At 41.0% G+C, this 25,791-nt stretch overlaps 1 protein-coding gene across 9 annotated transcripts in view; it reads left to right on the top strand.

The window, feature by feature from the left end:
• YAP1 (Yes1 associated transcriptional regulator) overlaps positions 1-11,967 on the top strand; it is a 141,187-nt gene extending 129,220 nt beyond the window's left edge. For 8 of the 9 annotated variants that reach the window (XM_068989299.1, XM_068989296.1, XM_068989298.1 and 5 more), the window contains 3 exons: positions 2,976-3,106; positions 6,597-6,709; positions 8,256-11,967. In XM_068989299.1, the coding sequence (XP_068845400.1) occupies positions 2,976-3,106; positions 6,597-6,709; positions 8,256-8,494 (483 nt within the window). In that variant the 3' untranslated portion in view covers positions 8,495-11,967. The remainder of the gene's footprint in view (positions 1-2,975; positions 3,107-6,596; positions 6,710-8,255) is intronic. The other variant, XM_068989300.1, reaches the window with a different exon arrangement.
• Positions 11,968-25,791: the final 13,824 nt, after the last annotated feature.

Here is a 25,791-nt window from a genome sequence, read left to right as displayed (position 1 = left end):
ATGGTTTTGAACTGTGGTGTTAGAGAAGACTCTTGAGAGTCCCTTGGACAGTTGGATTTTATCAGCAACTCGATGGATATGTGTTTGAACAAGCTCCAGGAGTTGGTGATGGACAGGGAAGCCTGGCATGCTGCAGTCCATGGAGTTGCAAATGAGCAAACCAGTTAATCCTGAAGGAAATCAGTCCTGAATATTCATTGGAAGGACTGATGCTAAAGCTGAAGCTGAAATACTTTGGCCACCTGATGCAGAGAACTGACTCACTGAAAAAGACCTTGATGCTGAGAAAGATTGAAGGCAGGAAGAGAAGGGGATGACACGATGAGATGGTTGGATGTTATCACTGACTCAATGGACATGTGTTTGAGCAAGCTCCGGGAGTTTGGTGATGGACAGGGAAGCCTGGTGTGCTGCAGTCCATGGAGTTGCAAAGAGTCGGACACAACTGAGCAGCTGAACTGAACTGAACAGGGTGTTAAGGCATAATGTCCATCTGTGTAATTCAATCTAAAGATGGAGATGGGATCATTCTGGAGAATTTCCTAGAGAAGGTAACTGGATCTTAAATATAAGAGAAGTATTGTTGTTTTTATTTTTTTTAGTCAAGAGAAGAGTGTATGAAAGACATAGTATCAGAGGAAAACATGCCATATCACAGACCTACAGTCTGTGGGAAGTGCAAACTGTCTTTGTTTTAAAGTCACTTGTTACTTTGTAAGATGAAAGTGGGGCATGGGTAATGTTAGAGATAGAAGATACAGAGAAAACAAGTAAATGGGATCCCCAGAAGCTGCTAGGAGTGTGGGTTGGCCTAGAACAGGGGGTGGCGGTGGGGAATCCATTTTTTGAGCCTGGAAGAGAAGTTGTAAGTATGAAAGAAGATGGCTTTGTGGGAGCAGCCCAGGGTGACAGGGGGAACCAGAAAACCATGATTGTGGCTGATGACCTCTAGTGTCCTGATTTAAGTGGGAGGGAGCTGGAGAAAGGGAGAGCACGTGAGTGACCGGGGGCTTGAGAGAGTGTGCCAGATTTGGAGTAGTAATCAGGAGAATGTGAGAAAAAGTAACCAAGAACCAACGCCCCCACCCTCAAAAAAACAGTAAGTGATACTAGAGGCTCAGCCAAGACCAGAGAATTAATTTATGATAAGCTGTATGGTTTTTCTCTTAGCATTTCTTAGCAATCTCAGCATAGAAATGAAGCAAGCATATTTTCAGTATTGATTCATTGTTGAAATTTGCTGTGTTGAAACAAAATTTGTGTGTGTATCAGGAATCTTAAAGATATTTGTGTGTATTTACAATGATCCGCTCGGGGCTTCCCTGGTGGTTCAGTGGTTGGGGATCCACCTCCCAGTTCAGGGAGCACAGACTCAACCCCCGACTTGGAAGGAGGAATTTCAACATTAGATTACTGTATAGATTTTGTGCATGGCTGTTGAAGGTTCCCGAGTGGTAAAGTGCAGTTTCAATGAAGTGAAGCACTGATCATTGTCCCAAACGTGAGTAAAGATTGTACGGGCAGGTTTGGTTTTGAATAGCAAGGTCTTGGGTGTACAAATGGGTGATTTTGAGGTATGTGGGGATAAAGATCATTGGAATCCAGAAATTTACGGAGCTCTCATGTTGAATAAATCATCTGCCTAATGTATAAGTAATAAGAGATCGTGGCATGTCTTATGACTAATATTGGAATAGTAATGAACATTTTTAAGAAACTTAACAACTGGAGTATGATATGAAAATGTTTTCTACTGATGAAAAATTGGAGATATAGTAAATACTACTGTTTGTTGCCTAACATAATTGAAGAAAATGCTAAATTTCACTTACAGTTTAATGAAAATAAAGGTGTAACTTTTTTCTCCGTCGAAGTTCATAGACCCTCTGCATTCCGTCTTGACTTTCTGGCTAAGAAACCATTTAAAGAATGGTACATCTAGAAGGGAGAAACCTGAGTAAAAAGTGGTTGTTGCAAAGTCTAGAAATGTTGGTGCAGAGCTCAGAGAATAGCTCCACGGCCTCTGGACCGAGTGGTGCCCTGGGAGTGAGGGTCTTGGAGGTGGTGTGTGCCTCGGTGAGCAGGCTTGCCCACTTGCAAGAGGTGGGGAAGTGTCCTTTGTGATAGAAAGCCACGTTTCAAGTCAGACCAAAACTGTCAAGGAGGAGAAAGCTGATCTCTAGCAGAAGACGTTGATGAGAGCTTGAGAGGCACAGTGGAAATCCTCAGGAAAGGGTACAGCGAATGGATGAAAAGGTGAGGAAAGCACAAGCTGGTAATGGAGGTGTAGGACTTGGCCAGAGTAAAGTAAACTAGCCTTGGCGCCCTGGGCAGATGACAAGCTGAGACCCAGAATGTTTGAAAGCATGTTGAGGCGGGCCTTCTGAAACAATCAGTAGTAATGGCTCACAGCTTTTGCTCAGTGTCCAGGTGGTATCCTGCTGAGAAACTGTGGGATACCCTTGAAGATATCAGTAGCTCAAGACTGAAAAACCTACATCAGATTGAGTCGCTTGATACCAAAGTGTAAAACAGTGCAGAAAGGCAGTGAGGAGTGATGGTATCTTGGTAAATCACCAAATTTTGTTCTTTTGACCTTATTTTTATTACTGGTGCCAAATATATGAAACCGTATGAGAGTTGGTCAGACTTGCCACCCTATTCTAAAGGAGGGATCTAGGCATGTCTGCCAGAATAAAGAAAATAACAAGAGAAAACTAAGTAGTTAAGTTAGTTAAGTATATGTTGGGGGGTTAATAAGCCTGGATAAACTTTCAGTTTATATAATTTAATGTTCAGTGACTTGAAATAGAGAGAACTTGGTCCTTCTGACTGGTCAGCTCAATAACTTTTAGATGTTAATACTTAAGCTTTATATGTACATCTAAGATTTATATGTAAATCTAATGATAAATTTGTTAATTAGTGGATTGATTCTGTTTGTGTTGATTTTTTTCTTTTTTCTTTTTTTTTAGGAATTAGCTCTCCGTAGCCAGTTACCAACACTGGAGCAGGATGGTGGGACTCAAAATCCAGTATCTTCTCCTGGGATGTCTCAGGAATTGAGAACTATGACGACCAATAGCTCAGATCCCTTTCTTAACAGGTTGGTAAGAGTTGCTGCTGGCCAACATCTGAAAAAAATCACAGCTTACGGTGTTCTCCTTAGTGCTTATGTATAATAAGCTGTTTGAACATCCGTGCAGGCCAAGAACCACGGCTGTAAATGAATCTCTCCATAAATGGCTCGTACAATAAAGCTTGAGGATTAGACGCTGGCTGCTGTGAGAGGAAATGAGCTGTTCAGACTTGTAGAGGGGATACTTACTCAGAGTCACGTGTTTGCTTGTGCCTGTGCTGTTGACTAACAGTTACTTGCAGAATCGTGAAGGAACATGTGAATGCCTTTCTATGAAAGCAGGGGAAAAAAGGCATCTTAAACCTGCTTAGGGCAGCATTATAAGGATCTTTGGAAGGAATTTTCCACGTAAGTGTTCAACCTGAGAAGTTTCACTACAGGAGCACTGTAGGGCCTCATATTCTTAAGGGCTATAGGTCAAGGAGATAAAAAGTAAGGTGGTGTCTCTTTCAGATAATGTGTTAATATTCAAGAGTATTCAAAAATAGCACAGTTAAGGATGATTTTTAGTGAATTACCAGAAATCTTGGATTTCGGGCATATTGCAAAGATGTTATTATATGTAGTGCTGTGTTGAAAACTGCAAGCTGAGACAGATCATCATTTTTGCCTAGAAAGGCATTTAAAACTAAGACTTAACTACAATTCTTTCTTGTAGATTGTCAAATATTTATGCAGTTTCTATTTTCAAAATAAGAAACAAATGCTTTCTGGTCTTTGCTTTTGTTTGTAATCAGTTTTAGACAGTGCACTTTTAAGAATGTTGAAAGGTATATTGATTTAGGAAGGTTATTATGCTACCCTTTCAGTTCTCACAAGTTGAATTGAAAACATCCAGACCCTAAGAAAAACAAGATACCTTGTCATACCGAAATGTTTAGTACAATAAACTTTCTTTCTCTTAAGATAAGTGCTGGTGGCCTGATTGACTGGTTTGATTTCAAAGGCCATCTAAGAAGAAATCAAACGGGAGATGAAAAACTCCTGGAAACAAATGACATTGAAAACAGGACAACTCAAAGGCCATCTAAAATGTATTTAAGTTTTGTATTTACTCTCTGACACATGCAGTTTAAAGTCCTGCCAGTAATTGAGTGTATTTATAGAAGATTATAATTCTGAGGTTAATTAGGGAAAGTCATAGCCACAGACCTTTTTTCCCCCACAGAGGAGATTTCAGATCAATGTAATTCCAGTACCCATGTCATTGATGGTCTGTGTTTATTGGTCCAGGGATAAAAAGAGACCATCTAGAAAAGAGGGATGAAGATCGCATAGCCTCCTGTTTGTCGTTTGTGCAGATTCTTAGAACTTTTGATAAAAGCTGAGCTACAGTTTAAGATTCTATTTCCTGGTAAAGAACAGAGTGAATCATCCCCAAAGTTGCTAGTCTCAGGGCAGAATCCAATGCCCCCTGTCTGTAGTACCCGGTTTCTAAAACACATCTGGCCCTAGCATTTTTCTTTTCAGAAACCTTGGACAGTTTCCCCCACTGCCTGTATTTAATTTATGATATTCCTTAAACTCTAAGCACTTGTTCCCCTAACTTGCCATGGAGTTGACTCTGGTGGTGGTGGTACATTCACTCGTCTCCTTTTTACTCAGATGTTTCAAGGCCAGCTCTGGCTTTCCCCTCCATTAAACCTTTCCCCTGTACTTTGAAAGCTTTCTCTTCTGAAAGCACTTTGCTCACGTAGCCCTTGTATATGTATTTGTTCCCTTCCCTCCCTGAAGTTGTGAGCCTCTCAGAAAGCATCAGTTGTAGGCTGTTGCTGTTAACCTCTGATTCCTCAGCCTTGTCTCATCCCTATCACATAGTAGCAGATGCTCAGTGTGTGTGTCATTGAAGGGAGATGGGGGCTGCAGGGGGCAATTCCTAATCAGGGAAATGGCCTTGTGAACTCCGTCCTCAGGAATGCCCATGTGCTTCCCCTGAGGCCTGGAAAGAACTGTGTAAATTCAGCCATTCTGTAACAGAGTCTTGAGTGTCTTGATATGTGCCCCGTGGTGAGCAGTGGGAATAGAGAGATGACTAGGACCAGGCCCTCGTCCCAGATCGAGTCAGGCAAAATAAAAACAAACCACATCCTGAGGGCTTCTCCGAAGCGGCTGCATTGTGTACAGATGGTCTCAGAGGCAAATTTGTGTTTTCTTGGATCTGTGTGAGGCTTTCGAATCTTGCCAAAATCTGACAGAAGCATTAAACTAGTGGTTGCAATATACAGTGTGAAAGAGAGGGGAACAAGGCAAGTGCGTTGAGTAATGTAGGGAAGAAGGGCTTGAGCTCTCAACCTTGAGCAACTGTGAAAGCTCGATTTTAAAGCTTAGTTATTACTCTTCGCGACCCCATGGACCGCAGCCTACCAGGCTCCTCTGTCCATGGGATTTTCCAGGCAAGAGTACTGGAGTTGGGTGCCATCGCCTTCTCCTATTTTTTGCTTAATTTTTGTGTAAACTGAACAGCTCCTCAAATGTCCAAGCTGTGAGGAAAGTTAAGTTCACACTGTAGTCAGAGACTGTTAAGAATTACAGTTGCCTGCATTTCACACTCTGCTGCAAGATGTTGTAGAATTCGTAGAACCTCTGATCTTCCTGTTGATGCCACCTGGTGTCTGTGTGCTACTAGGTTAGGGAAGTGTTCTATTTATGAAAGTAACGTTCTGAGGATATTTAACATACTTGTATGTACATCTGTGATACTTTTCATTCAGCCTAAAGTAAAAACCTGGTTCTGTTTTTCTGTTTTTCTCAAGCTATGTGCCTTGCAGGGCTGTTTTGGTTTTTGTTTTTAATCAGTTCCTTCCATTGGAACTCTCAGGACTCCTGTTTCATGCTGAGGTGTTTGTTCAGGGTTCCCCCCACTTTACCAAACAGAAGCAAGGAGATCAAGCTAGTGAGTTCTGTTCTTATCAGCACTGACTCATCTGTTTTGGCCCAGTCCAAAAAGAAATTCTGGTTCCTTATTTAGGGTTCATTTTTCTGGCTTAAACTCTCTGCATGAGCCGAGGAATTCAGCAGGAATCTAGTGCAGGCCTGTCTTAGTACCACCTGGAAGCTGTGTTTTGACCCACACCTGTGACCACTGCCACTCGGGGCACGGAGACCTTGAGACAGATGAGCTGTTTGGAGCCCCCAATTCAAACGGCGTTACACTGAGAGTTTCCTGTCCCTCAGGAAAGCTGGGTGTATCTTGCTTTTCCCTTATGACCACAGAACCTTAGGAGAAATTTTGACCCCCTGAGGTTGCCAAGTCTGAATTAGGATCAACTTGTCCATTTCGCTTCATGGCACAGGAGCTTGGTACCGGCTCTGAAGGAGGGCGCTTGTTGATGCTGCAGGGCAGGAGTCTTCGCTCATCCTCCGGGAATCACGTTGGTACTGAGCAAGTGTTTATGTGTTCACCTGGGAATCTTTTCTTACGTGTGTTGCGTTGGTCTGTGACCCTCATTCTTCGCAGTGGCACCTATCACTCTCGCGACGAGAGCACAGACAGCGGACTGAGCATGAGCAGCTACAGCGTCCCTCGGACCCCCGACGACTTCCTGAACAGTGTTGATGAGATGGATACAGGTTGGTACTTTCTGTTCCTCTCGGTCATCTAGCTTTCGGTCAGATACAGTCATTGTGTTGCTGGGTCTGATAAAGTATAGTGAGCCAGGAGTATTCAGAAGAAAACCAGTGAAGATCCTGTAAACTTAATTGAGCCCTGCTTTGTTGTTGTGGTTGTTTTCTTTCTTTTAGTAACATCTTGTAATTGAAGTCTTTTCCAAGTTTTTATATGTCATGGATGTCTTATCTCTATTTGACATGACTTAGCATTTAAAATATTGAGTTAATTTAAAATGTTGAGTTAATGGGCAGGGCAGTTGACGACCATATTAGAAGTCTCTGTTAAATGGATATTTACTCTTAATTTCAGAGCAAGAGCTCTGTATTTGATTTATATGTCTCTCTGTGTATGTGATTCTTTGTCTGCCTCCCTCTTTGTGAGGGTCTTTTGTCCAGCTTAGGTGATGCGGGCCTCAGGTTGGCAGGTTGGAAAGGTTAGGTGGTGGCCTTACGTCCTTTATTGGAAGAGTTGCAGGAGCTTGAAAACCTCCCCCACAGGAGTGGTGCTCCTGTGGCTTACCCTTTGACCTGGACTTGGCAGCTGTCAGAGGGCACGAGCTGGCTGGGCAGTGGAAAGGCTCTCCGGCTCACTGGCCCCTCAGCTTGCCGCTGCTGGGAGCGTTTGGCGGGGCTTCTGTGCTGGTGTGCATCGAGCCCATGGCGTCGGTGTCCCTCGGAATCCACACCACCCTCTCCTCATCTGGATCTTAAGTCATCCGTACGGGTCACCTCAAACCCATCTCATTCATAACACCTTTCCTTATTCCTCTCTCCCCCGTTTCTCCCTTCTCTCTAAACTTTTATAACAATTAATGGTTTATGTTAGTTTTTCTGAAAGCATAGTCCATGGAAGTGTTCATGAATGTTAACGTCATCATGGGCAAAAAAGGTTTCTTGGCCAGGTAAGTTTGGGAGACCTGTAAGCAAAGAAAGCTAGGAAGACTTACTTTTCCAAGGACTTCTGGGAGGCGTGGTTTTACTATTGTGAATGTGAATCTCCTGAGAGTGGGATAGAGTTTCATGCAGCCTTTTTTTTTATTCTGTTCCCCAGTGTGTACTTGCGAGAAAGACAGGCATACCCATTCATCTTTGTTTTCCCTTACTGTGGCGGTGCACGCCTGGAGCAGTCGGGTACTGACGCTGTTGAGTCACACCTGCGCTCTCTCTCTCTCTTGCTGTATATAATGTTTCGACGAAAAGTACTGATACAGTTGTGTCCTCTGTCCTCTCTCTTGAGTATATAATGTTTCAGCGAATTTCTTCCCAGGACCCTCTTCAGTGCTGACCCCGCAGGAATAAGCAGTCAGACTTGTTCAGTATCTGAACACATGAAGCTGAAGGAGACTTGGCATTGTTACTTTGCTGTCTGTGGGTTGTTTGGCCTAAAGTAAACTGGGCATCAGTGGAGGAAATCCATCAGGAATGCATTTCTTTCCCTACGTGTGTCACGATGTCAGCTTTTCAAAAGGACCTGTTTTCTTTCTCTCTCTCTCTCTGGTCCATCTAGGTGACACTATCAACCAAAGCACCCTGCCGTCCCAGCAGAACCGTTTCCCAGACTATCTTGAAGCCATTCCTGGGACAAACGTGGACCTCGGAACCCTGGAGGGAGATGGGATGAACATAGAAGGGGAGGAGCTGATGCCGAGCCTGCAAGAAGCGTTGAGCTCCGACATCCTCAACGACATGGAGTCTGTTTTGGCCGCCACCAAGCTAGATAAAGAAAGCTTTCTTACATGGTTATAGAGCCCTCAGGTAGACTGAATTCTAAATCTGTGAAGGATCTAAGGAGATAAGACCTATACCTGAAATTTCCAGTTAAGCCAGGGGCAGTCTTCTGGCTAATACAGAAAAAGATGAACAAACGTCCAGCAGGATTCTTTCATCCACTATTTTGCTCTTCTTGTCCATTGCTGCTGTTAATATATTGCTGACCTCTTCCATAGTTGGCTCTAAGGAATCAAAAAAAAACTTTTGTTTCTTTTGCTATTATAACTACTGTTTGTTTTGGGGGCTGGGGGAAGTGAGCCTGTTTGGATGATGGATGCCATTCCTTTTGCCCAGTTAGATGTTCACCAATCATTTTAACTAAATACTCAGACTTGGAAGTCAAATGCTTCATGTCACAGCATTTAGTTTGTTCAAGCAATTGTTCTTCAGCTGCCTTTGGCCAGTGGAAAAACATGACTTACTGGTCTAACAAGCCAAAAATGTTGTATCTGATGTTTAGTACTTAGACTGATTTGAAGAGCTAGCTGAAACCAAGGCTGAAGACTGTTTTACTTTCAGTGGGTTTTTTTTCCTCCTAGTGCTATCATTAGTCACATAGTGACCTTGATTTTATTTTAGGAGCTTATAAGGCTTGAGGTAATTTCCATAGAAATATATTAATTATTGCCACATACTCTAGTATAGATTTTGGTGGGTTTTATTGTGGGTTTTTTGTTTGTTTTTCTTTTTTTTGGTCTTCATCGGGATTTTTATTGTCTTAGGGGTTTTGTTTTGTGTTTTTCTTTTTTCCTCAGAATCTAAGGCAAATTACCATTGTAGTGCATCTGTTTATACTTGTAGCTTGGGACAGTTATTATAGTTCCTTTGGTAAATCTACATGTCCTGGGTTTTTTTACCATCTTATTTAAATCTTGGTAATCAGCTCTCTTTATATATACCCACACACACTTAATAATGTTTATAATAGTGTGATAGCAGAATGTATCTTTTTTTTTTAGTTTTCCCTACTTTCCAATTTATTTTAAAATGGTAGCTATGAATGTATGCATTTAGAATACAAGACTAGTAGTTTATATTTCACAAGTAGTTTAAATCCGGTTGGGGTAGTGTGCAGTTGGTGGTGGTTTAGTGTTCTAGAAAGGGCTGTTCTTAGGGATAGTGCCTCCAGGAGTCTTGTATGCCCTCTGGGCACACAGTGGATATTATCTGCTGAATTTGAACGAAGTAAACAAGAAATGGCTTTATTATCCCCTTTAGCTTTGGAAGATTACCTTTGCCTTAGTTTTGGAAGTAAAATCTAGTAGTTTAGTTTTCTTTTATAATGAACACATTAAACACTACATTGAAATATTGCCTACAAAATTGTTTTTACTTATAAGACTTGCTCCTACTTCTATATGCTGAGAATTTACCCTGGATAGTATATGGGATACTGTAAGGTCATAAGTTAGCTGGTAAAGTGATCAGATTAATGTATATTACTAGTTGATTTTAGCAAAGAAATAGAGATAATCATGATTATACTTTTATTTTTACTGGAAGAGATATAACTAGAGTATGTGTCTACAGGAATAATAATGTTTTCCAAAGAGTATTTTTAAAGGAACAAAATGAGTATGAATCAACCCTTCAGTATAAGCTATGAAGTAATTCTTGCTGGTGAATTACAGTGGCATCAGCTAGCACCTCTACGATTAAGGGTCTTTCAGTGTTTATAGAGTAAGCCCTTATTTTCAAGGGTTTATAAGACATAAAATCTCTCTTTTCCTGGCTAAAACTGCTATGAAAAGCCTCAGCTTAGGAAAACCTCAGGTGGGGTTTTTTTTTTGTTTTTTGTTTTTTTCTGATTACAAAATACAAGTATTTTGACCCTTCAGTTTAGAGGATTGCAAAAGTTGGAAGTAAAGTTTTATATTAGATAATTTCAGTGCTCAAAATGCAGTCATTGTGTTATATATATTGATTCATAGGTTGATCATTTGTAATAATTGACTCTAAGGCTATTATTAAAACAGCAGAAAGATTAAATCTTGAATTAAGTCTGGGGGGAAATGGCCACTGTGCAGATAGATGTATTGATTTTTTTTTTAGAGGAATAATGAATTTCTGCCTAGAATGCATAATTGAGTTTATGGATGAATGATACAGCATGTTGGCTTTTTTATATGCAGAAGATCAAAGCTACTTAGAAGGAGTGCCTACAATTTGCCATTAAGCCACAAATTAAGATCTCATCTTATATATCAGCAGAGTAGCTTTAGATTAGGGGAAAGGGTGGGAAAATGGGAGGGGGGTTGTGAAGATTTAGTGGGACCTTGATAGAGAACTTTATAAGCTTCTTTTTCTTCAATAAAAACTTGTCTTGTATATTGCTGTCATTAAAAGCAGTTGTTCCTAAAATTTCAATCACTTAAGTACACCCACAAAACAAAAATATGGAGTTCTTCATTCCCCCTCGATTTGGATTTACCCAGTTATACCTCAGTGTTGTGGCAGCACCGTGGTGTCTGAAGGACATGGTGCTTTGACCTAATCGTAACCGTCGTACTGACCTGAAGGAGACCTAAGCCTTTCTCTTTCTGAATTTGAATCACAGTCTTGATGTGGTCTTTCTTGTTTTTTTGTCCTTGTTCCTAATGTAAAAGTGTTTTAACTGCTTCTTGGTTGTATTGGGTGGCATTGGAATAAGATTTTAACTGGGTATTCTTGAATTGCTTTTACAATAAACCAATTTTATAATCTTTAAATTTATCAGCTTTTTACATTTGTGTTCTTTTTAGTTAGGGCTTATTAGATCTACTTATGGTTGATGGAGCATATTGATTTATAGTTTCAGATTTTCCAGAGCACTATTTGTTATAATAACTATTTTCTAAACAATAGTGCTTTAAAAAAAATTGGAAAGTAACTTTTATACAAACTATGTTGCTGTTTTAAGTATTCATACTAAATAGACACATTTTATATGGAACCTTGGCAGAAACACTAAAATTTTAAAAATAAAACTAATTGTGTAATTCATAATTTATACTAATCAGTGTTGAAACTCAAACAGTGCGAAAGTGGGAGGCAATATCCGGTGATTTACAGTTTCATAGCTTCTTTGCATCTGAGAAATGAATGCTCAGATGAATTTTATCTTCCATAAGCACGTTTTTATAAGAATTGTGGGTGTGCCTATCTTAACAGTTGTTTTCTGTGTCTTGACAAAATATTCTCCACATTTTAAATGTTTTATATTAGAGAATTCTTTAATGCACACTTGTCAAATATATATATATAGTACCAATGTTACCTTTTTATTTTTTGTTTTAGATGTAAGAGCATGCTCATATGTTAGGTACTTACATAAATTGTTACATTATTTTTCTTATGTAATACCTTTTTGTTTGTTTATATGGTTCAAATATATTCTTTCTTTAAACGCTTCTTTGTTGTTTTTAACAGTTAATATATTTAAAACTTTTTTGGCTTCTTAATGGGTCTTCCAGTAGAACAAGTGCAAGTAATAAAAGGTGATAATAGTGGTAACTAACTGGCAGACAGGTTAAACTTAAGGTCGGTTTGGCACTTGGAACTTCTGTAGTGTGGATATAATTCTTTGAACTTTATTGTGCTGTACTCTTCTGTAAACCATCCTCACTGATAAAAGTGTATAAGCAGAACTGTATCCCCTTCAGTCTTAAAATGATTTTACTACATGTGTTAATAGCAGCACAGAAGAAAATAATATTTCTTTCAAAATAGCCTTTGGTTTTATGTCTCCAAAATAGAATACTTAACGTGCTATGCTAAGTCACTTCAGTCTTGTCGAACTCTTTGCAACCCTGTGGACCATAGCCCACCAGACTCCTCTGTCTGTGGGAGTCTCCAGGCAAGAATACTAGAGTGGATTACTGTGCCACTTCAGGGGATCTTTGCAACCCAGGGATCAAACCCATGATTCTTATTTCCTGCATTGGCAGGTGGGTTCTTTATCACTAGCACTACCTGGGAAGCCCTGTAATACTTATGAAAATTATTAGGTATTATTTTATAAATTAAAATACTCACAGATTAAGTGGTAGGCTCTGAACTTTGAAGAAGCAGATTTGTCTTTGAAAATCGTTTATTTCTGTGTGTATATAATATCTTAATTATTGACATGTTTTTGGTGAGGCAAGTCTGAAAACAGTGTTTTATTATGTATAATTTCTTTATGATAGTAAAACATTTTGTAGAACTTGACATTGATTGTTCCCCTTCTGCAAAATGCACAACCCCTACTGGTTGTACATTTTAACACAAAACCATACTGTGTGTCTATAGACATTGCCCCTCTTACTAGGGAGCTACTCTTAAGAGGCCGTACGCTTTATATTGGATGGCTTACAGTCCTTCTGGAGTCTGTGAACCAGAATTGTATAGCCTTCAGGTAACTGATTTAGTCAGTCTGAGTCAGTAAAATTCTCAGAATGTATTAATTTGGATTTGGGGAAAACAGCCTCTAGAGAGAATAAGGACTAGTAATGCAAGGTGGTGAGCGGCCCAGTGAGTTATCCCTTGACTTCCATCCTGTCGGCTGAGGTTGTAAACAAAGAGCAGCGTCAAGGACCCCATCACATGTTCTTTCCTTCTGTAATGACAGCTCGGCCGTCCCTGGTCCTGGAAGCCATCACTTAGACTGAAAATCCGGCTTTACTTGGTATTTAGGGTAAATCCACATACTGCTCTCTTGGACTCCAGGGTTGCGTGCACACTGCTGCTTCTGGAATCAGCCTTCTCTCTGGCTGGGCGACTTGTCCCCGCCCTGCTTTAAATTGTTGCCATTTAATTTCTTTGTTTAAATAGTCCTGAAAACTTTCATAAACAATCCTCTTCAATTAAAAATTTGCTGAGTTAATATCAGATGAGAATTCTGTGACATATAGTGCTGTAGTTTTTCCAGATCAAACATGGAATGTTTTTTGCCATATCATCTGGATATAAAAAGCTCTGATACAAGTGAAATTAATAATTTTCTAACCATAAACATAGCCTTAAACTGGCAAACATAATAGTACCACAAATGAAAACAGTTACAGAATCAAGGCGCTTGCAAAATAAGATGATGTTTAAAAGATACTCTGAATTTTTCATCTGTCATATTTTAACCACAAACAAAACTCCTGAATCAGGTGACTTGACATCTAAACTGAGAGGACTCTGTTAGAAGTTGAAAACAAAATGAGACAAAACTGGGTCTGTGTGTTGCTAATTGGAGATATCTGAGTGAAGAGCCTATTTCTGTAAAATTCCTAAACAGCTAATCTGGCACTTGGATTTCTTTCTTTTTTTTTTTTTTTTTTAAGTGAAACTATTAAATACTAGAGTTACTATAACTTTGTGAAGCTGATACTGGTTTGTATTGCAAATTCAGTGAATGGATAATTTCTTGTTCAGTCACTCAGCCGTGTCCGACTCTTTGCCACCACACGGACTACAGCACACAGGACAGTGCTTGATTCTTACTAAAAGAAACCTCTCCAAAAAACAGACAAAAAACCAGCATCTAAATCAGGAGGGTATCCTATTAGCATGACTTAAATTATTTCTTAGGCTTAGGATACAATTTTACCCATGTTTCCTTATGTCTCAAGTATCTTCTGAGACTATAGTCCCTATGACCTTCACATAGGACTTCACATGTGGACATCACAGAGTCCATACAAAGTAGTCTATGAGTTAAACATCACCTTTTGGGTATAATTTTCATTGTAACATTCTAGAAGTCTCATCTCAGTTCCATTTAAGGATGTATTTGTGAGTTCAAGTTCTTGTGTATAGTGGATTTACCCAGGATTAAAATGATGGTATATTAGAAATGATGGCCAATTAGAAGAGAAATTCATTTTCTTTAAGTTGTAGATTAAGTGGCAGAACTTGAGGCAAAAGCACTGCTGCATGAGTGCTGTCTCCCTGAACTCCTGAAGCCAACAGTGATAAATGGACTAGGAAATTGAAGATCATTTCTCCTTAATTGAGCTTTATAGCGACTTGTATTTATCTACAGCCAGGGTTCAACAGAAACATCTCATTGGCTCAGTGATGAGGATCTGAATAATGGTCAGAATATCACAGCTGCATGAGATTCGAATCACTGGGGTAACCATGAATTAGGACCTTAGATTTTATGAGAGATACGAAGAGTCATATTCATAAAGCGTCAGGCTGCTGAGTAACTTGAAGTCACACTGCAAAGCTGCATGTGCAGTAGCCACTGAAGAAGGCCATTTGCTGAAGTATTTTCTCCAGACACCAAGAAATCTCCTGAGCCCTATAAAATAACCTCAGTAAGACTGGCCAGAGTAGAATGTGGGCAGGAGATTTAGTTGTCTCTTACAATCTAAATCTTAAATAGGATATGCCCATGTATTGTCCAGTCAAAAAATGGCTGATGCCTTACAGGAAATACGTTATTTTATAAACAGCTCAGAACTACACACACACACACCCCTTTATTTTTTTAGCCGCATCACAGGGCACCTGGGATTTTAGTTCCCTGGCCAGGGATCACACCCATGCCCCCAGCATTGGAAGCACAGTCTTAACCACTGGACTGCCAGAGAAGTCCCAAGACTCCCTCTGAGGGTGCATCATTGATCTAAAATGGAGCGGGAAGCCCTGGCTGAATCTGGAATGTTGTTCAGGAAATTTAACATTGATTAAATAACTATTGACCAAATCCCAATCAGTTTTCTAAAATCATTAAAGCAAATTTCTCAAGGCCTGAACATTTCCAACAGTTTTCAGTGTTGTGCCGTGCTAAATATTGCAGAGTTCAAAAGCAGATTCTTTGCCTTATCAAGGTTACATCTCACTGCCATCACTATGGGAGTGGAAGACTGGAACTTCTCTCAGGGGTCAAGTGAAAATATTATAATTTATCCAATCTCTGACACTGGTTATAAGGACCAAAACAATATATAGGAATAACTGGTAAGTTACTGGCATTCTTTAAAAGCAACGTTTTTCAACATGAGTATGATCTTTCTCATCTTTACATTGTTATTGAATGATCCTTCAAACTTGAGTAGGTCTACTCAGGGTACTTGCATAGTTACATGAGTTGGCTTGCTCTCATTAGTATGCACTCCAAGTGACCTACCCCTCCCATTTTTGTCTAAATATGCTTTGATACTTTTTTTCAGCAGCAATGAGTAATATTCTATAATAATTACCAAAATGTTTATACATGTTACCTTATTTGGAAAACTCAGCAATGGCCACAGGACTGGAAGTCAGTTTTCATTCCAGCCCCAAAGAAGGGCAGTTGAAAGAATGTTCCAACTACCAGACAATTGTGCTCATTTAACATGCAAATAAGATTATGCTCAAAATCCTTCCCAGTTAGGTTTCAGCAGTATGTGAACCAAGAACTTCCAGATGTACGTGCTGGGTTTAGAAAAAGCAGAGAAACTAGGGATCAAGTTGCCAACATTCATTGGGTCATAGAGAAAGCAAGGGAATTCCAGAAAAACATCGAGATCTGCTTCATTGACTATGCTAAAGCCTTCCACTATGTGGATCACAGCAAATTGGAAAATTCTTCAAGAGGTGGGAATACCAGACCACCTTACCTGTCTCCTGAGAAACATGTATGCAAATCAAGAAGGAACAATTAGAACCAAGCAACATGGAACAACTGACAGGTTCCAAATGGGGAAAGGAGTATGACAGGGCTGTATATTGTCACCCTGTTTATTCAGCTTACATGCGGAGAGTACATCATTTGAAATGACAGGCTGGATGAAGCACAAGCTGGAATCAAGATTGCCAGGAGAAGTATCAAAAACCTTGGATATGCAGATGATACCACTCAAATGGCAGAAAGTGAAAAGGAACTAAAGAGCCTCTTGATGAGAGTGAAAGAGGAGAGTGAAAAGCTGGCTTAAAACTCAGCATTCAAAACACTAAGATTATGGCATCCAGTCCCATCACTTCATGGCAAACAGAAGGGGAAAAAGTAGAAGCAGTGACAGACTCTCTTCTTGGGCTCCAAACACTGTGGAGTAACCGCAGCCATGAAATTCAAAGGCGCTTGCTCTTTGGAAGGAAAGCTATGACAAACCTAGACAGCACATTAAAAAGCAAAGACATCACTTTGCTAACAAAAGTGTGTATAGTCAAAGCTGTGATTTTTCCAGTAGGCTTGTAGAGATGTCAGATACAGAATGCTGAGCACCAAAGAATTGATGCTTCTGATTTGTAGCGCTGGAAAAGACTCAGGAGAGTCCCTTGGACTGCAGGGAAATCAAACCAGTCAGTCCTATAGGAAATCAACCCTGAATATGCATCTGAAGACTGATGATGAAGCTGAAGCTCTAGTACTTTGGCCACCTGATGCAAAGAGCCAACTCATTACAAAAGACCTTGATGCTAGGAAAGATTGAAGGCAAAAGAAGAGGGCAGCAGAGGATGAGATGGTTAAATAGCATGACCGACTTGATGAACGTGAATTTGATCTAACTCTGGGAGATAGTGAAGGACAGGGAAGCCTAGGGTGCTGCAGAACATAAAGGTCACCAACATTTGGACATGACTTAGCAACTGAAAAACAACAGCAGAACCTTACTTGATCAAGTAAGGCCAAGTCCTTTAAGGTATTATTACTGCCTCTCCTAAGTGCCTTAAACCTAGGTCCAAATCCCATCCTATGTGAAGTGACTGGTAAAAGTTGAGGGCATGGCCCATAACTGGGGATCTTGTGCACACAGGCAAACTCTACTCACGGGGCCTCTTCCATATCTATCCCTGGCCCCACTGCAGGTGGGACTGTGCCTTCATACAGAGCTAATCCTAGCAAAGACTGCCACAGCATTGCAGTGCTCTTGGTTATCAAGGCTAATGTTCCGTTTTTGAGAACCATGTATACATACATTCAAGAAACAATGCTGTCGGGTAATATTCTAGTCTTGAGTAGTGGTATGGTAACTTCCTCAAGTTGTTCACAAAATAGAAGAGAGAAAACTGTTAAGTGTTGAAGGGTAGTTCACACAGTGTACCGTGAGAGTGTAGTCTAGGGAAAGACTTCCTCCTGGGATGATTAAGAACAGCTTCATACTGGTGGCATTTAAACTGAGCATTGAGGGGTTGTGATTTAACCAGCAGAAATGGTGTTATATGCAGAGGAGAGCACAAAGCAGGACTGTGGGGATAGGGAGTATTTCCTTTGGTCTGTAAACTATAATATGATGGATTGACTCAGTATATTTGGTATGTGCCAGGCCTTATTCCTGACTTTGCTGCTGCTGCTAAGTCACTTCCGTCGTGTCCGACTCTGTGCAACCCCATAGACAGCAGCCCACCAGGCTCCCCCGTCCCTGGGATTCTCCAGGCAAGAACACTGGAGTGGGTTGCCATTTCCTTCTCCAGTGCAGAAAAGTGAAAGTGAAATCACTCAGTCGTGTCCGACTCCTAGCAACCCCATGACTGCAGCCTACCAGGCTCCTCCGTCCATGGGATTTTCCAGGCAAGAGTACTGGAGTGGGTTGTCATTGCCTTCTCCAACTCTGGAATACAGCAAAGATCAAAGCAAACACAAATCTCTGCCCTCACAGAGGTTACTACACTCCACAGCCAGGACCAGATAATAGTATGTATCGAGTGTGCACTGTAGGCCAAGCACTTTTCATGTATTAATTCATTCAGTCCTGGCAACAGCCCACTGAGGTATGTCCTATCCTAGTTTTGCAGGTAAGAAAACTAGCAGAGTTCACACAACATTTGTGTTTAAAGTACAGGCTTGCCATTCACATTTTAAGAAAATAATGATTGAACTTGCACAAAGGTTAACAAAATCCGCTGGATATACAGAAAAAAAAATGTAGATAGCTGCATACACATCCCCAGATACTACCGGTGAACTCGGTACTTTTTCTACATAGCAAATGGAAAACAAGAGGGAACATCATTTCAAAGGCACCTGATGTTTCCCCAATGGTATAATCAGACTTGTCTGCTCAGACAATGAAGTACTATAGATGGTGTTTCTCACACAGAGATAGAAATTAGGAAAACTGGTGTCTGAGCAGATTCCTAACTTGTGAAACTTACCTCAAGCAAAGAAAAACAGGAAAATCTAATCTCGTGAGTCCACCAAGAGCAGTAACTCGTAGGCTCAAAGGCCATGAACCACTGGCGTAGGGGAAAGGAGTGTCATTGAAGAGAAACGGGCCAAGTGACCCACCAGCAGAAAACTGAAGTCACAGACATAGTATCAGGAAGAGGCGGCAGTACTTGCATATGTGCTGAACCACACATCCAGTCTGAACCCTTTGGACTGGACTACCATGAGCTGAGACGTGATGCGGGGAATGCACGCTGACAGCGCCCGCATTCCAGCTGAGGGGCAGGAATCACAAGCTGGTATGAGCAGGGGGGCACTCGCTTCTGTGTGGCTCCTTGGAGACCAGGGGCAATAGACCCGTGCAGCTGTGCCCCCAAAGACGGGTACGTGGGAGTAAGACAAGTAGCTCCAGAAGCTCTTGAAGGTGGCTAAAAGGCGGGTCACAAGACCTCAGTGACCCAGACTTCAGTTCTTAGTACCCCTCACAGTTCACTCCTCCAGAGAGGAGTGAGTTCTGGGGGAATTGTCTCTGGCCTCTCCATTCAAGAGGAGACTGAATCATGTCCAGGAAAAAGATCCATGAATTTGTAGAGTAAAACAAGTGTCAGAGAGGAAGCCACCCACACAGGAGAAACTCCTTATTCTGTCAATATCAGAGAACACCTCCTGGGTGGAAGGTATTCTGCTAGGTGGGTGTAGAGTCACCGTGATGAACAGGACAGCATCCCTGCCCACGTGGAGCTGGCAATCTCGAGGGGGAGGCCAACCTGAAATACTTCACAGCCATCTAACTATGATTGTGATCACTGTTAACCATAAGGAGTCTGGGAGCCAAGAGGGATGTGTTGGCCAAGTGGATAAAAAATAGAGGTTGCTAACTCTCTTAATCCTGTTTTGTCATGAAGAACAAATTTATTTAGATGATGAATTTAATGGGCAACTCTAGAGTGTATTTGATATTAAACCAACTTGACACTCAGGAAACCCTAAAAACAAGATCAGTCCACAACCCTTTAAAATCAAGAGCAAAATGAAAAGAAACCCAAGCTAACATACAGCAGTTCGAAACGCACAACATGGATTTAAAAGCTTTGTCACTTCCCAATTTTTAAATGCAGGTCAAATTTCACTAGAACCTGCCTGTTTATGGTTAAAGCAAGAATTCCATGGTCCTACCCAAAGAGTCCCACTTAAATAATACAACAAAAGAATGTTGGCAGTTCTGTTATTTTATCCCTAACTAGAATTGGCCTTATTTCTCCGATTGATTCTGTGAATTTTAAAATTGACCAGAATGGGTGGGTTGGGGGGCTGATTTTGGCATCTATCCAGCTGTTCTGAAGCACACCAGGCTGAGAAACCTCCCTTGATTAGGACAAGTAGGGCAAAGGCCAAGCTGACTGAAACATCAGATGGTCCTGTTTTTGTTTTTGTTTTTATTTTTGTTTTAAAGAAATGCCCCAAAGCCTGAGCTGGATCCTAGAGTTCTCTTTATTCCCCAGAACCAGCATCTAGCAAAGAAGAGATTTGTTTATGGCACTACCCTTTCCCCTTGGCCACAGCAGAGTATTTTTCCTTTGGGCTAAATGTGTAAGTGGCAACTGGTTTCCAAGACTGTTCCACACACATGGCTGTTGAACAATTTCGGACTGATACTAACAGCCTCCCTTGACAACCCCAGGTGTGGGGAGGCCTCTGGGGCATTGGTGGGGAGAGAGCCTCGCTGAGCAGGTGGGCCGGGTGGCCAGGAATGAGGTCAGCACAGTCCTGACTGCGAGCCTGATCCATCGGACTCACAGGAGCAGACAAGATGGTGCAAGACAGGGTTTACCCAGGTTTCCGAATCAGAGAAGAGGGACTCAGAGACGAATGCGACCCTGAAGGCTGGAGGAACCTGCTCAAAGCCGCCCAGCTAGAAAGAGGCAGAGCCAGGGACAGAACCTTAGACTTCAGACTTTGCGTGAATTTATCCTGTTAACTACACTGGTAAAAATCGCAAAGACTCAAAAACTCTTCAAATTGCTTGTATACAGGACAGTAAGATGCTCACACTGTGCAAAGCAGGCCCATAGGACTAAGATTTACAGAAGGAAAGGCAAATCCAGGTTGCCAGTTTCAAGACTTCTCTGGTACCTAGGCTTATAGAGTGGAGGGGGTCCATGTAATCATCCCTAAAGGGTTATTTTTCTTGCGCTCTCTTCTCTTTGTCTTCAGAATATATAGTTCTATGTGAGTTCAGTTGGTGGGAAGGTGGCTACCGTGTGTCAGCCTGCTTGGCCAGTGGGGAGTTCCCACTACTGCTGCTGCTACACTGCCATTACTGACCAGCCAGCTGTCCAGAGCTGAGTGTAGGCCAGCACTCTGCCAAGAGATTTATTAGCTCATCTAACAAACGATGAATCCGCATGTGCCTGCTTTCAAAGAACTCCTTTAGGGAAGTGGCTCTGAATCCTGGTTGAATATTAGAATCCCTTGGGGAGATTGGAGGACACCTTGATGTGTGGGCTCCCCCTTCAGAGCGGTGCTTCCATTCGACAGGGGTGGAGCCTGGGTACCAGGAGTGTTTAAGGCTCTCTGGATAATTGCAATGTGCAGCCAGGATTGGGCCCCACTGAGCCAAGGTGAAGCACACAGACGTGTAAACGGCAGTGAGTGACAGGTGAGTGCACCACAGTCTGCGTCATCCTGTGTGCTCGGGGAGCCCACAGATAGCAAAAGTCAGGAGGAGGTTCACAGAGGAAGTGAAATGTGAGGGAGCGTCACTTAACAGGCCTGTCTCACCAAGGTGTGTCCAAGAGGAGTCTGTTCTCATCACGCTGCTTTGACTCACAGCTACCCAGGTGGCCCTGTCCCAGATGGAAACTTTGGAAAAGCCTGAGCCAGTTAAGGTCCAACCAGCACTTGTGGAGGTAGGCGTTTCCCCCACAAAGCCACACCCAGCAGGAGGTGCCTATTTTATTTTCTGCCTGGATCTGCAGTTCAGCAGCAGAGCCTCTGTCCCCAGGAGGGACTGCATGGGACTGGACATCAGTGAGCAGGGGGCTGGCTTGTTTGAGGAACTTCCCTTTTTGGCATGTGGTGGTTTAGTTGCTAAGTCGTGTCCGACTCTTGCAACCCCATGGACTGTAGCCCGCCACACTCCTCTGTCCATGGGATTCTCCAGGCAAGAATACTGGAGTGGGTTGCCATTTCCTTCCCCAAGGGATCTTCCTGTTGGAGACCTGAATCCTGCATTGCAGGCAGATTCTTTACCCACTGTGCTATGAGGGAAGCCTTCTTAGCATAACCCTCCATAATCCAGCATAATCTGTAGGGTAGGAGTTGTAGCTAGACCATGGAACTCCTGATTAATATTGCAGCTACACTAGAAGTCAGATGGGTTTTATGTGAGAATTGAGGGATTGACAACTAATTCATAACACCGCTTTCAATAGGTAAATTCATTCTAGTTCTAAATAGTCAACTGGTAAAGAATTCTTGGAATATGTTCCCACTATGGAAATTGAGTCTGTATGGTGTACATTACAATCAGAGACATTAATCAGATATTAATTAAATATAAAATGTTATATTTTAAAATCAATATTTGGCCTAACTGCATCAATGTTGGTCAGTTCAGTCACTCAGATGTGCCACACATTCAATTGTTTACCATATGGAACAAAATGGGAGCAGGATGCTGGTTAAAATTTTACATGAAAACATTTTGCAAATTAAAACTTCACAATTTTAAGGCTTTCTTTCTGTCGGTACGTTTTGACTATTTTGAAAGCAAACTATCCACAATGACAATGGATGAAACGCCCTGGCCTTACTGTAAGTGACCTTCAGTCCTGCCCGGAGGTGAGAGTCATGGGCCGCGCAGACCTTCTCCTTCTCCGAGGCAGCGGTCAGAGTGAGCTGGCCCCTGATCTGCATCGCAGCAGGGAATTCAGCAGCCCAGGGGCCCAACAAGCAGACTGGAGATGGGAGATCGGATTTGAAGTTGTCTGACAAGACTGCCCTGTAGTTTCCACTTCTAGGACCTTATCCCAAGAAAAGAATTGAGGATGTATGCAAGAATTTAGCAAACTAAGAGCAAAAAGTCTGGGAATAACTTAGTTTTCCAAAACAGAGCTTTGTAACATGAATTGTTATATCCATAAAATACTATGCAACCAACTATCAGGAATGAGGCTAAAGAATTACATTGATTGATATGAAAAAATGTTGACAATATTGAATACTCTGACAAAAAGACAGGTAATAAAATTATACTCTTAGGACCAACCTCATGACTAACACAAAACAGTACTGAGTAGCAAAACAATAATGTTAAACATTTATCTCTTTTTATTGAAAAACTAGATAAATGCATTTTTAAAAGAGAATTATAGACATTAAAGTGATTACAGAGACTATCTCTGAGTGACAGGATGATATGTGATTTTATTCCTTTTTGTTTATCTCTGGTCATTTTTCTTTTTTAAAAAATTTTTACCTGTTTTAGGGGGCTGCACCGCATAGCATGTGGCGTCTAAGTTCCCTAACTAGAGATCAAACTCATGCCTCCTGCGGTGGTCATTTTTCTACAATGAGTGTGTATTTCTTCTGTTGAGTTAAAAAATAAAAAACCTTTAGATTTGTGACTTATCTCTATATCTGTCTTTGAGTAGATAATATTCCTTCGGGGATTTATATTTCTGAAGGCCTTGTAAAGTGATGCATCTCCAATCTGAAACTGCTCATCTCTTGCTTTAAGTAAGTACAGTTATTACATGTAAGGCTTATATCTCATAAAACTTTTTAAAATGTTACTTCAGATTTTGTAGGGTATGAATTCTTTATGATACTGTAATGGTGCATACATGACACTGTGTTAGTCAAAACCCTTATAACTTTACAAGACATAGAATGACTCTTAATGTATGCAAGTATTTAGAAGATCATTTAGGAGGTAAGGGTATCCCAGGATGGAATACAGAAAGTGACAAAAGAATCTAAATGTGTTACAAGTCTGTGAAAAGCCTCACCAAAAGGAGTGGGAAAAAGTTGCTGACCTAAGTAACCTTGGAAATGAATGCAGTCTGTAAGACTAAAGGAAACCGGAACCTTGCACAGAAATCTTGTAGCCTGATTGATAAAGTTGTTTCCCACAGGAATATGTGTTAACAATTCTGATACCACCATGAATGTCTGTTGAAACTGAATAATTAACTAAATGGATGAGGGCCCCTGAGAGTGAGTTAGGTTTTTCATTGTTGGAGGAGGGGTTACAGAGAAGCAAGGGGAGGAGGTTAAAATGATCCATGTGGTAATGGATGAGAATTAGAGATCTTGGTATGAACTCATATTTAGTTTAATTTAGACACAATTATGTATTAAAATATTTATAGGCATGTGTAAATATTTATAGATACAGATATACTCTTACTCTGTCAGGTAAGAGGGCTTATAAGCAACAGCAACAAATACTCTTACCCCCCCTCACCTTTCTCACACAAGCAGCAGCATATTATACACACTGTTCTGTATCTTGCTTTTCACTTAATATATCCTACATATCTTCTATATAAATGGATGAAGCTCACAATTTTTTCACAGTCACACAGAATTGGGTCGTGTGGATATAACGTAAAGTGATAGCTTCCTGTTAGCAAAGAGTGAACATGTATTATTTCCAATCTTTTCCATTTCAAAGAATGCTGCAATAAATCGCCTGGTACATGCATCGTTTTGTATAAGCACGTATATCTTTAGGCTAGAGGCCTGAATTAAAGGGTACATGCATTTGTAATCAGATGAATGAATACAGACATTATTTTAGAGCGTAGAGGCCGTTCCATTTTTGTACTCCAGCCAGTAGTTTATGAGACTGCTGGTTTTCCCACAATCTTAGCAATAGAGTGGGATGTCCTGCTTTTGGCATTTTGCCAATTTAATTGGTAGGATATGATTTCTCTCTAGTTTTCATTTACATGTCACTTATTGTAAGTCAAACTGAGCATCTTTTGTTCGTAGTGATTCTTCCTAAGGCCCACTTGACTTCACAGTCCAGGATGTCTGGCTCTAGGTGAGTGATCACACCATCATGATTATCTTGGTCATGGAGATCTTTTTTGTATAGTTCTTCTGTGTACTCTTGCCACCTCTTCTTAATATCTTCTGCTTCAGTTAGGTCCATAACATTTCTGTCCTTTATTGTGCCCACCTTTGCATGAAATGTTGGCTTGTTATCCAATTTTCTTGAAGAGATCTCTAGTCTTTCCCATTCTATTGTTTTCCTCTATTTCTTTGCATTGATTACTGAGGAAAGCTTTCTTATCTCTCTGTGCTTTTCTTTGGAACTCTGCATTCAAATGGGTATATCTTTCCTTTTCTCCTTTGCCTTTAGCTTCTCTTCTTTTTTCAGCTATTTGTAAGGCCTCCTCAGACAACCATTTTGCCTTTTTGCATTTCTTTTTCTTGGGCATTGTCTTGATCACTGCCTCCTGTACAATGTCATGAACCTCCATCCATAGTTCTTCAGATACTCTATCAGATCTAATCCCTTAACTCTATTTGTCTCTTCCACTGTATAATCATAGGGGATTTGATTCAGGTCATACCTGAATGGCGTAATGGTTTTTCCCTACTTTCTTCGATTTAAGTCTGAATTTGGCAATAAGGAGTTCATGATCTGAGCCACAGTCAGCTCCGGTCTTGTTTTTGCTGACTGTAGACAGCTTCTTCATCTTCAGCTACAAAGAATATAATCAATCTGATTTCAGTATTGACCATCTGGTGATGTCCATGTGTAGAATCATGTCTTGTGTTGTTGGAAGAGGGTTCAGTGAATTGGAAGAGACCAGTGTGTTCTCTTGGCAGAACTCTATTGGCCTTTGCCCTGCTTTGTTTTGTGCTCCAAGGCCAAACTTGCCTGTTACTTGTTATCTCTTGACTTCCTACTTTTGCATTCCAGTCCCCTATGATGAAAACGACATCTTTTTTGGATGATAGTTCTAGAAGGTCTTGTAGGTCATCAAAGAACTGTTCAACTTCAGCTTCTTCACTATTAGTGGTTGGGGCATAGACTTAGATTACTGTGACATTGAATGGTTTGCCTTGGAAACGAGCAGAGATCGTTCTGTTATTTTTGAGATTGCACTCAAGTACTGCATTTCAGACTCTTTTGTTGACTTATGATGGCTACTCCATTTCTTCTAAGGGATTCTTGCCCACAGTAGTAGATATAATGGTCATATGA

Source organism: Capricornis sumatraensis, chromosome 16 (genome assembly GCF_032405125.1).
Source record: "Capricornis sumatraensis isolate serow.1 chromosome 16, serow.2, whole genome shotgun sequence".
Classification (NCBI taxonomy): domain Eukaryota; kingdom Metazoa; phylum Chordata; class Mammalia; order Artiodactyla; family Bovidae; genus Capricornis; species Capricornis sumatraensis.
Note: the sequence above shows the minus strand (reverse complement) of the source record. Positions and strands in the feature narration are given on the sequence as shown.